Here is a 12,853-nt window from a genome sequence, read left to right on the forward strand (position 1 = left end):
GCAGCGTTAGATACAATTGACTACCTTCCTGACACATTCCCTCCATCCTTGCCTTCCTGGTTTCTTTTTATCACTTTGGCTTCCTTGCTCCTCTATCACCTCTCCTTTGGGAGTCTCTAATCTTTGGGACTTTGGAATTCTCAGGGGCTTCTGCTGTTACTCTTGTTTGAGGAGTTGTACTGTTGTGAAAAGAGTACCAGCTCCACTGTGACTATCTCTACTCTAAAACTTTAGGCTTCTCTGTGACAAAGAATAACATTAAAAATCAGTATAACATTTAAAACTTTTCATTTGTCTCTTAAGTCCTTTCTCCATTTTCATATATTCTGGACAAAGAAACTGAGTACTGTATGCCCTCTGTCTGGTATTTTTTTCCATTTCCACTCATGCTGCTCTTTACCGAAAATGCCTCCTTTCTGTCTCTACTTTTCTAAATAATAGCCAGTCTTCTGTGATTTGTGATGCTGGAAATAATCCATAGTAGTAAACATAGTAGTTTATCAATATCCTCTCCATTTGTAGTTGTCACTTCCTGTGTAAGATAGAATTATGATTATTTCTGTAAATTTCTTATCTCCCTTCTAGAATCTAATTTTCCTAAGAAAATGATTATTGCCTAATTTAAGTCTCCACTAACAGATCATATAAAATATGCCCATAATGAATAGTCCTTGAGTGATGCAGAGGCCAGTTTACCGCAGGGTCAATTCAGAATTTGGTTAGCCTCCTTCATGTGAGAAAATTTTTTTTCTATTTAATTCTGTTCACTCCTTTTGATTAACTCCAAATCTTATGTCTTAAGGTTCACTTAGTATATTTTTTTTCCCCAGAGTTTTATCCCCTGGCTTTCAAATAAAATGTCATGAGGACAGTTAAGTACAATGCTGCTATTATCTTACTTGACCTCTAGAGACCAAAGAAAACACCTCCAATTGTTTTTCAAGCTTTGAGTTATTCTTTTCATTTTACATGTGTTATTCATGGCTTGATAGAAGTCTCGTAAACATTGGGCTTATGGCTCTTGTTCAGGCTAACTGAAAATATTCAACTTCATACTTTCTTGAATTAAATACTAATAAGGAAAAGGAGGAGAAGGGAATTCCTACAAACTTCATCTCTGTCCTGAGGGAATCAGTGTTTTTGAGCAAAGATCACTCAGATCCTTGACTTAGGACCATATTTGTTTTAAAAACAAGTAAAGTGATTGTTAAACCCCAACATTATTACTTATTTATCCTAAGCTAAGTGCAGAATTTTGTTTGAAGAACTTATTAGTCTTTTGTTTTTTCAGTGTGTATAAAAGTACATTAAAGTGCTGTCTGCCTCGTTTCTTTTTAAATGTTTTCTTTTTTTTAATCTTTTCTGAGGACAGACTTTTTCCTGCTACTCCTAGTTTCAGATAGGTATTATTGTAGAAAGAAATTCTGGACTAGGTCATAGTTCTTACTCTTGCCATTTATCAGCATGTGACCTTGGTCAATTACTTATTGTCCCTGAAACTGTTCCCTAATCTGTAAAATGGCAATAATACCTTACCTACTACTTTTTTATGAATCTTGTCAGGATCAAATTAGGAAATGTATAATAGCTTAAATTTATCAAGGTTTTACACCATGTCTTGGGCATTGTGCTAAGTGCTTTATACGTATTATCTCATTTAATCTTTACACCACCCCTGTATTAGAAGTAGTCATTTTACAGATGAGAGAAACTGAAAAAAATATGCCTAAAATTCCACAGCTAGTAAGTAACAGAACTAGAACTGGAACCTGTCATGCTAATTCTAGAGCTGAGCTCTTAACCAGCACACTCTATTACTAATGTCCTTTGTAAACTACAAAATGCCACATAACTGTACAGTAGTGCTCTTAGTTTGCAAAACAGATTACTGACCAACCATTGCCTTAACATCAGTAGTCTGGTGACCTCTTCTTATGTGGAGCACGCAAATCTTTGCTTCATTCTCCATTTCATTCCCAGACTTTCCATTACTACTTTGTAGGTATTGATGACTAGGTAAAGGTTTTATTTTTAGTGATTTCTCCTTCTAGGGGTTTCACGGACCAGCTGCGTAAGATTTCTAAAGATGCTGGGATGCCCATCCAGGGCCAGCCTTGCTTCTGCAAATATGCGCAGGGGGCAGACAGCGTGGAGCCCATGTTCCGGCATCTCAAGAACACCTACTCTGGGCTACAGCTCATTATCGTCATCCTGCCAGGGAAGACGCCAGTGTATGGTAAGGATATCATATTAAGATAGCATTTTTCCTCAAGTACTCAATATTCCTTTTAGGGACTTACCTGGCAGTTCAGTGATTAAGACTCCGTGCTCCAATGCAGTGGGTATGGGTTGGTTCCATGCCTGGTCAGGGATCTGAGATCCCACTTGCCACGTGGCGTGGCCAAAAAAAATATTCCTTTTAGGATTGTGCTAACAAATATCCTAAAACTTTCAAACATTAAAATATATTTTATAGCTACAGTATTTAAAACCATGTATTTGTTACTATAAAAAGACAAATCAGGAGAGCAAACTAAATAGTCCAAGACTCTGTGAAAGGAATTTCAGTAAAGGAAGCATTACAAAACAATGATTAAGAGAACAATTATTTATTAAAAATGTCATTGAGATAACTTGACTATCAGTATAGTGTAGTGGTTAAAAACACAGGCTCTGGAGTCAGACTATTCTGCTTAATACCTAGGTTTTGTCAGTTATGCTACCTGTGTGATACTGCCTGAATTACTTAACCACACAGCCTGAGTTTCCTCATCTATGCAATTGGGATACTGCAAATACCTAACCTGTAGAAGGTAGCTGTAAGATTAAATAGATTTACATGTATATAAGCAGGGTCTGTGATAGCACCTGTCATAGTGAGTGCTCAGTAAATGTTAGCTGTTATTATTGTAAACAAGTTAAAGTTTATGAGATTAATAAGTTAAGTATAAATCAATGAAACATGGAAGAACACAAAGTATAATTTTCAAACTACTGAATGGAGTATAATCATTTAAGCTTAGAATGGTAGAATTCACACGAGGAAATTGTTAGGTTTGACTGCATAAAAATTAAGTTCTCCATATATCACAGATGTGTAACTAAGATTAAAAGGAAACCATAGAACGTGAAAAATATTTGCAGCAAGTGGAGACAACAAAGGGCCAGTTTATTATTAGCTGAAATATTTATATGGATCTGTTATTGCATTCAAAGGAAAAAAAATTTATATTCTCTTAGATTAATGAGCAAAGAATATAAACCAAAATTTCTCAAGAAAAAACAAGTAAATATTTGACAAAATGTTGGTTTTCACCAATAAAGAAAAGTACAAATTAATAAAAGGAAATTTTTTATGCTACTAAATTAACAAATATATTTAAATACTATAAAACCTAGTGATTGTGAGTATTCAGTGACTCTAGTATTTTAATACATTGCTGATGGCAGCATAAATTGGTAATATCCTTTCATCGAAAGTATAAAAATGTGCTTTCAGTCAACAGTTCGGTATTTCCAATTCCAAAAATATGTTCAAAGGAAATAATTCATAATGTACAAAAATTTCTGTGTACAAAATATTCATATTGATATCTGTGACTTTGAAAAGCTACTAAGAACTGGCTTTAAACAGTAAGTTGTATGTTGGTGAAATAACATGCAATGATTAAAAGTGACGGCTATAAAATTCAAAAGATATTTTTTAAGTTGTGATAAAATACAGGTGTTAAACTCAAAAAATTTGTAAATCTAGGAAAAGAACAAATAACTAAAAAAGACAAAGGACATAAAACAGAAGTACAAATGGTCAATTATCTATGAGAAGATGCTGAGCCACGTTAGTCATTAAAAACATATGAACTAGAATAAATTATTTTTCACCAACAATGATAATACCCATTTTTGGCAAAAATGCAAATAAATATACACTCTCATACACTGTTGATGGGAGAGTAAGTTGATATTACCGTAGCCTCCAAGCTGATGTTCTTGCCTTCACTCCTCTAGTTCATGTTCAGTCTGTTTTCTACAATGCTTCACTCAGTGATTCAGTGAATGATTTTTCTAAGTAATAGATTTCATTTTTTAGAGCAATTTTAGATTTATAGAAAAATTGAGTAGATAATATAGAGAGTTCCTATATGCTTCCTACCCCTGTACACAGATTTCCCTATTTTTAACATCTTGTGTTAGAGTGGGACATTTAATGAACCAGTATTGATAAATTATTATTAACATACTGTCCACAGTTTACATTAAAGTTTACTCGTTGTGTGTACAGGTCTACGAGTTTTGACAAATGCATAATGTCATGCATCTGCTATCGTAGTATCAAAGAATAGTTTCACTGCTCTAAAAATCCCCTGTGCTCCACTTACTCGTCTGTCCCTCCATCTCCTCAAACCCCTGACAACCACTGGTCTTTTTATGTCTCTATAGTTTTGCCTTGTCTAAAATGTTATATAGTTGGAGTCATGCGGTGTGTACTCTTTTCTGATTGGCTTCTTTCAGTTAGCAGTATTTAAGATTCCACCATGTCTTTTGGTGGCTTGATAAGTCATTTCTCTTTTTCTTTTTTTAATTTCCTTTACCTTTATTTGTTTTTTTATTTGTTTATTTGGTTGCGCTGGGTCTTAGTTGCAGCAGGTGGGCTCCTTAGTTGCAGCTTGCCTACTCCTTAGTTGTAGCATGTGTGCTCCTTAGTGGCAGCTGTCGGGCTCCTTAGTTGCAGCATGAATGTGGAATCTAGTTCCCTGACCAGGGAACAAACCCGGGCCCCCTGCATTGGGAGCTCAGAGTCTTAACCACTGTACCACCAGGGAAGTCCCAGTCGTTTGTATTTAATGCTGAATAATATTACACTGTATGGATGTACTACAGTTTATTATACATTTACCTATTGAAGGACATCCTGATTGCTTCCAGTTTTGGGCAATTATGAATAATGCTGCTACAGACATTCATGTGCAGGTTTTTGTGTGGACATAAGTTTCCAACTCAGTTTGGTAAATAACCAGGTGCACAGTTGCTGTATCAAATGGTAAGACTGCCAAATTGTCTTCCAAAGTGACTGTACCATTTTATATTCCCATTAGCAAAGAACGAGAGTGCCTATTGCTCTACATCCTCTTCAGCATTTGGTATTCTCAGTTTTTTGGATTTTATCAATTCTAATAGGTGTATAATAGTATCTTTTTTCTTAAATTATTTTATTTATTCATTTTTGGCTGCATTGGGTCTTTGTGGCTGCACGTGGGCTTTCTCTAGGTGTGGTGAGCAGAGGCTACTCTTTGTTGCAGTGTGCAACCTTCTCATTGCAGTGGCTTCTCTTGTTGCAGAGCACGGGCTCTAGGCACGTGAACTTCAGTAGTTGTGGCACTCAGGCTCAGTAATTGTGGCTCCTGGGCTCTAGAGCACAGGCTCAGTAGTTGTGGCACACGGGCTTTGTTGCATGTGGGATCTTCCGGGCCCCGGAATTGAACCCTTGTCCCCTGCATTGGCAGGCAGATTCTTAACCACTGTGCCACCAGGGAACTCTCTAATAGTATCTTATGGTAATTTGAATTTGCAGTTCGTTAGTAATACATATTATTCAGCAGGGGACTTCCCTGGTGGTCCAGTGGTTAAGACTCTGGGCTTCCACTGCAGGGGGCACGGGTTCAATCCCTAGTTGGGGAACTAAGAACCTGCATGCTGAGCAGCATGGCCCCCGCCCCCCCCCCAAAAAAATATTGAGCATCTTTTCATGTGCTTATTTGCCATCTGTATATATTTGATGAAATGTCTGTCCCAATCTTTTGCTCATTTTTTAATTGATATGTTTGTTTTCTTATTATTCACTTTTAAGAGTTCTTTCTATGTTTGGATACAAGTTCTTTATGAAATACTTATTTTGCAGATATTTTCTTCCAGGCTGTGGCTTGTCCTCTCTTAACAGTGTTTTTCATAGAGCACACGTTTTAAATTTTAATGAAATCCAAATTTTAATAAAGTTACCAGCATTTTTCTTTCACAGATCATTTTTGGTGTTATATTCTAAGTTTTATTCTGTGTTATCTTCTAGTAGTTTTTTAGTGTTCCTTTTTTACATATAGGTTTATAATCCATTTTGACTTAATTTTTGTGAAAGATATAAGGTCTGTATCTAGATTTTTTTTTTTGCATGTGGATTCCAGTTGTTTTAGCACCATTTATTGGAAAGATTATCTTTCTCCATTAAATTGTCTTTGCTACTTTGTCAAAGATTGACTATATTTGTGTGTGTCTATTTCTGGACTCTCAGTTTTGTTCCATTGGTCTCTGTGTCCATTTATTTGCTAACGCCACACTGTCTTGATTAATTTAGCTTTGTGATAAGTCTTGAAGTCAAATAGTGTCAGTTCTCTGACTCTGTTGTTCTTCTTTCCTGTTATATTAGCTAATAGGTCTTCTGCCTGTCTATATAAACTGTAGAATCAGTTTGTCAGTATCACAAAATAACTTACTGAGACTTTTATTGAGATTACATTCAATCTATAGATCAAGTTGGGAAGAATTGGCTTTTTTTTTTTTTTTTGGTTTATTGATTTATTGGCTGTGTTGGGTCTTTGTTGCTACACATGGGCTTTCTCTAGCTGCTGCAAGTGGGGGCCACTCTTCATTGTGGTGTGCGGGCTCCTCATTGTGGTGGCTTCTCTTGTTGCAGAGCACTGGCTGCAGGCGCTTGGGCTTCAGTAGTTGCGGCACACGGGCTCAATAGCTGTGGCTCACAGGCTCTAGAGCACAGGCTCAGTAGTTGTGGCACACGGGCTTAGTTGCTCCGTGGCATGTGGAATCTTCCCAGAGCAGGGCCCGAACCCTTGCCTCCCTGCATTGGCAGGCAGGTTCTCAACCACTCTGCCACCTAGGAAGTCCCAAGAATTGACATCTTAATGTTAAGTCTTCTATCCTTGAACATGGAATATCTCTTTGTTCAGAGCTTCTTTGATTTCTTTTATCAGAGTTTTATAGTTTTCCTCATTTAGATTTATATCTAAGAATGTTGTATTTTGTGTTGGCTTTTTCTTTTTCTGTAAATGCTGTTGTGTTTTTAATTTTAAATTCTAGTTGTTCATTTTTAGTGTTTAGGAAAGCAGTTGATTTTTGTATATTTATTTTATATCCTGTAACCTTGCTATAGTCACTTATTAGTCCCAGGAAGCTTTGTCAGTTTTGCGGGGAGGGGGAGGTTCTGCATAGACAGTCATGTTCTCTGTGAACAAAGACAGTTTTATTTTTTCCTTCCCAGTCTGTATACTTTTATATCCTCTTCCTTACATTAGCTAGGAATGCCAGTACGATCTTGAATAGCAGTGGTGAGAGGAGACATCCTTGCATTGTTTCTGACTTTAGAGGGAAAATATCTAGTTTCTCAGCAGTAAACATGGTGTTAGCTATAAACTTTCTGTAGTTGTTTTTTATCAAGTTAAGGAAGTTCCCCTCCAATCCTGGTTTGCTGAGAGTTTTTTTATGAATGGATGATAGCGTTTGTGAAATGTTTTTTCCTGCAACTGTTGATATGACCATGTGAGTTTTCTTCTTTTTTTTTTCTCTTAATGTGATCAGTTACTTTAATTTTTTTTTTTTTAAAGAATGGATTTTTTTGGGTCTGTGTGGTTTGTGGGGTTTTGAGGGTTTTTTTTATATAAATTTATTTATTTGCTGCATTGGGTCTCTGTTGCTGCACACGGGCTTTCTCTAGTTGCAGTGAGTGTGGGCTGCTTTTCATTGTGTGGCTTCTTATTGGGCTCTAGGCATGTGGTCTTCAGTAGTTGTGGCATGTGGGCTCAGTAGTTGTGGCTCACAGGCTTAGTTGCCCCTCGGCAGGTGGGATCTTCCCGGACCAGGGATCGAACCCGTGTCCCCTGCACTGGCAGGCAGATTCTTAACCACCGTGCCACCAGGGAAGTCCCTTTCGTTGATTTTTGAATGTTGAACACAGCCTTGCGTGCCTGGGATAAATCCCACTTGGGGATGGTACATAATTCTTTTATACACTGTCGGATTCAATTTGCTAATATTTTGTTCAAGATTTTGCATATGTGTTCTTGAGAGATATTCATCTGTAGTTTTCCTTTCTTGTAATGTTTTTTTCTAGTTTGGGTATTAGGGTAATTTTGGCCTCAGAATCAGGATGTATTTTCTCTGCTTCTGTTTTCTAGAAGAGATTGTACAGAATTGGTATCATTTCTTCCTTGAATGTTTGGTAGAATTTGGCAGTGAAACCATCTGGGCCTGATACTTTCTTTTTTGGGAAGTTATTAATTATTGATTCAGTTTTTTAATAGATACATGCCTATTTAGATTATCTTTCTTCTGTGTGAGATTTGGTAGTATCATTCGAGGAACTGGTCCACTTCATGTAAGTTAACAAATTTGTGGGCCTAAAGTTAAGGTCCTTGGAGCCAATGACCCTTTTTTCATTTTTGATGTTAGTAATTTGTGTCTTTTTTTTCTTGATTAGTCTAGCTAGAGGTTTATGAATTTCATTGATCTTTTCAAAGGACCAGCTTTTTGGTTTCTTTGATTTTCTCTGTTGATTTCTTGTTTTCAATTTCAATGATTTTTGCTCCAAGATTTTTTTCCCTCTGCTTGTTTTTGGCCTATGTTGTTGTTCTTCCTGTATATTTCTAAGGTAGAAACATAGATTATTGATTTTAGATCTTCTCTGCATTCAGTGCCATAAATTTTTCTCTTAAGTACTGCTTTCACTGCATCCCACTAATTTTGATATGTTGTATTTCATTTTCATTTAGTTCAAAATATTTTTAAATTTCTCAAGACTTTTTCTTGAATCCATGTCTCATAGAATTGTTGTTTAATATATAGATATTTTTGGATTTCCTAGCTATCTTTCCATTATTGATTTCTAGTTTAATTCTATTGTGGTCTGAGACCAAACTTGATATGATTTCTATTCTTTCAGATTTGTTAAGGTGTGTTTTAGGACCAGAATGTGGTCTTTTTTGATGAATGTTCCATGTGAACTTGAGAAGAATGTGTATCCTGCTGTTATTGAATGAATTATTTTAAATTTATTTATTTGGCTGAGTTGGGTCTTCTTGCTGCACACGGGCTCTGTCTAGTTGCAGCAAGCAGGGGCTACTCTTCCTTGCAGTGTGCGGGCTTCTCATTGCAGTGGCTTCTCTTGTTGTGGAGCACAGGCTCTAGGCGCAGGCTTCAGTAGTTGTGGCACACAGGCTCAGTAGTTGTGGCACACAGGCTTAGTTGCTCCAAGGCATGTGGGATCTTCCCGGACCAGGGATCGAACCTGTGTCCCCTGCATTGGCAGGCAGATTCTTAAGCACTGCGCCATCAGGGAATTCCCAAATAAAGTATTTTATAAATGACTCTTAAAATCAGTTGATTGATGGTACTGTTCAAATCAACTATTGAATATATACTTATCTTCTGCCTGCTGGATCTGTCAATTACTGATGAAAGTGTGTTGAAGTCTCCACTATAATAGTGGATTTGTTTGTCCTTGCAGTTCTATCAGTTTTGCCTCACTTATTTTGGCAGTCTTTTCTTAGCTGCATACATGTTAAAGATTGTCCTGTCTTCTTGAAGAATTGATCCTTTTATTATTATGTAATACCCCTCTTTATCCCTGATAATTTTCCTAGTTCTAAAATTTACTTTGCATGAAAATATTACAGCAACTCCAGTTTTCTTTATCTTCATGTTAGCATGGTACGTTTTTCTGTATCTCTTTATTTTTAATCTGGGTCTTTATATTTAAAGTTGATTTCTTGTAGGCAACATGTAGTTTGGGTCTTATTTTTCTATCTTCCCCTCTTTATCTCCATTTTATGGTTTTAAATGAGCATTTTATATTATTCCATGTTCTCTCTTCTCTTATATCAATTATACTCTTTTTTTTTTACTTTTAGTGATTTCCCTAGATTTTGCAGTATACATTTACAACTAATCTGAGTTCATTTTCAATAATTCTGTACCACTTCACAGATAGTGTAGATACCTTATAACAAAGTATTCCCAATTCCTCCCTCCTGTCCCTTACAATATTTCTGTCATTCATTTCACCTATCCGTAAGCTATCACCACACAATACATGGTTGCTATTATTTTGAACAGTTATCTGCTAGTTCAGTTAAGAATAAGAAAGTAAAAGATTTTATTTAACTTTTATTTATTCCTTCTCTGACCTTTTTTTATATATAGATCTGAACTTCCAATCTGTATAATTTTACTTCTCTCCCAATAAAAAGTCTTTTATCATTTCTTGCAAGGCAGGTCTACTGTCAACAGAGTCCCTTAGTTTTTGTTTGCTGTAGTTCCCCTTCACTTTTTTTTTTTTTTAAAGCCAGGTGAGATTTTTTTTTTTTTATAAATTTATTTATTTTATTTATTAATTGGCTGTGTGGGTCTTCGTTGCTGCACACGGGCTTTCTCTAGTTGCTGCGAGCGAGGGCTACTCTTAATTGTGGTGTGGGGGCTCCTCATTGTAGTGGCTTCTCTTGTTGTGGAGCATGGGCTCTAGGCACGTGGGCTTCAATAGTTGCAGCACATGGGCTAAATAGTTGTGGCTCATGGGCCCTAGAGCACAGGCTCAATACTTGTGGCACATGGGCTTAGTTGCTCCATGGCATGTGGGATCTTCCCAGAGCAGGGCTCAAACCCATGTCCCCTGCATTGGCAGGCGGATTTTTAACCACTGCGCCACCAGGGAAGTCCCCGTTTGCCACTTTTTAAATTTAATTTTTGTTTCTTGAGCGCTGCTGCCTGTATTTCAGTTTCTTCTGTAGTCCTGCCCTTTTTTGCCACAACCCTGGGATCTCTACATTTGTCTCATGTTGGTATTGGTGACACCTTCTGTAAATCAATCATTTGGTGTCAACTTTTTTTTTTCCTTTTTTGGCCGTGCCATGTGGCATGTGGGCTCCTAGTTCCCCTACCAGGGATTGAAACCATGCCCCTTGCAGTAGAAGCATGGAGTGTTAACCACTTGGACCACCAGGGAAGTCCCTGGTACCAAATTTTGATTGTAGTTTTCATTCCTTCTGATGTACTGTTTTCATAGGCGTGTTCCTGAATTAACTATTTTTAAACAAATTTTTGTGTGTATGTGTGGTATAATATGTATAACATAAAATTTACCATTTTAGCCATCTTAAAGTACACAATTCAGTGGCATAAGTATATTCATGGCACTGTGCAACCATCACTACTATCCATTTCCAGAACTCTGTACCCATTAAACAATAACACCCCATTCCCCTACCCACCAACCTCTAGCAGCCTCTATTCTACTTTCTCTCTCTGTGAATTTACCTATTCTAGTAACTCATATAAATGGAATCATACAATAATTATCCCTTTGTTTCTGGCTTATTTCACTTAGAATAGTGTCCTCGAGGTTTATGTTGTAGTATGTATCAGAATTTTCTTTCCCTGTTTTGTGGTAAAATATATTACTATAGAAAACATAAAATTTACCATTTTAACAAGTATACAGTTCTGTGACATTAAGTACATTCACATTGTTATTCAACCATCACCACCATCCATCTCCAGAACTTTTTCATTATCCCTAACAAAAACGCAACACTAACTCCTCACCTCCCTTCCCCCAACCCCTAGAAACCTGTGTTATACTTTCTGTCTCTATGAACTTGACTGTTCAAGTTACCGCATATAAATGAATCATATAGCATTTGTCCTTTTGTGACTGTTTATTTCATTTAGCATCATGTCCTTAAGGTGTATCCGTGTTATAATATGTATCAGAATTTTCTTCCTTTTTAAGGCTGAATAATATTCCATTGTATGTATGTACACATTTTGTTTATTCATTCAGTGGGCACCTGGGTTATTTCCATCTTTGCACTACTGTGAATAATGCTGCTTTGAACATGAGTATACAGCTCTCTGTTCCAATGCTTCCTTTCACTTCTTTTGGGCATATTCCCAGAGTGGAATTGCTGGATTATATGATAATTTTGTTTTAGTTTTTTGAGCAGTTGCCTTACTATTCAGCACAGAATCTGCACGATTTTGCATTCCTGTCAGTAACGTACAAGGTTCCAGTTTCTCCACCTTCTTGCCAGTACTTGTTTGTTTGTTTGTTTGTTTGTTTGTTTGTTTTGGGTGTGAAGCAGTATCTCATTATGGTTTTCATTTGCACTTCCCAAATGATTAGTGATGTGGAACATCTTTTCATGTGTTTATTGACCATTTCTAGATCTTCTTTGGAGAAATGTCTATTCAAGTCCTTTCATCGTTTTTATTTGAATTGTTTACATTTTTTCTTGTTGAGCTATAGGAGTTAGTGTGTGTGATTTTTGTGTGTGTTGTTGTTGTTTTGTTTTTTGTTTTGTTTTGTTTTGTTTGTTTGCGCAGCTTATGGAATCTTGGTTCCCCGACCAGGAATTGAACCCAGGTCCCTTGGTGGTGAGAGTGCGGAGTCCTAACCACTGAACTACCAGGGGTTTCCCAGGAGTTAGTGTTTAATTGTTCCTGCACTTAATGGCTTCATCAGCTTCTGCTTCTAATAAGCCAATCTTGGCTCTGATTCTCTGTATTCACCTGTTTTGGGGGTGGCAGTTTGCTCTGTTACCTCATTTCTCTGATGGATCTAAAACTAAGGCAAGTCATGGATTTTCAGTTTGTTCAGCTTTTTTTGTTGTTGTGAGGCTGGAAGTGATGACTTCTAATCTTTTCTGTGTTAGTGGTATAGCCATTGTCCAGAGAGGTATTTTTAAAGTGCTAATCTCAGGGACTTCCCTGGTGGCGCAGTGGTTAATTATCCGCCTGCCAATGCAGGGGACACTGGTTCGATCCCTGGTCCAGGAAGGTCCCACATACCACAGAG

At 36.9% G+C, this 12,853-nt stretch overlaps 1 protein-coding gene across 8 annotated transcripts in view; it reads left to right on the forward strand.

Moving 5' to 3' along the window:
• AGO3 (argonaute RISC catalytic component 3) overlaps positions 1 to 12,853 on the forward strand; it is a 119,610-nt gene that overhangs the window by 71,269 nt on the left and 35,488 nt on the right. For all 8 annotated transcript variants that reach the window (XM_057705138.1, XM_057705158.1, XM_057705167.1 and 5 more), the window contains one exon: positions 2,052 to 2,236. In XM_057705138.1, the coding sequence (XP_057561121.1) occupies positions 2,052 to 2,236 (185 nt within the window). The remainder of the gene's footprint in view (positions 1 to 2,051; positions 2,237 to 12,853) is intronic.

This window comes from Hippopotamus amphibius, chromosome 1 (genome assembly GCF_030028045.1).
Source record: "Hippopotamus amphibius kiboko isolate mHipAmp2 chromosome 1, mHipAmp2.hap2, whole genome shotgun sequence".
Classification (NCBI taxonomy): Eukaryota; Metazoa; Chordata; class Mammalia; order Artiodactyla; family Hippopotamidae; genus Hippopotamus; species Hippopotamus amphibius.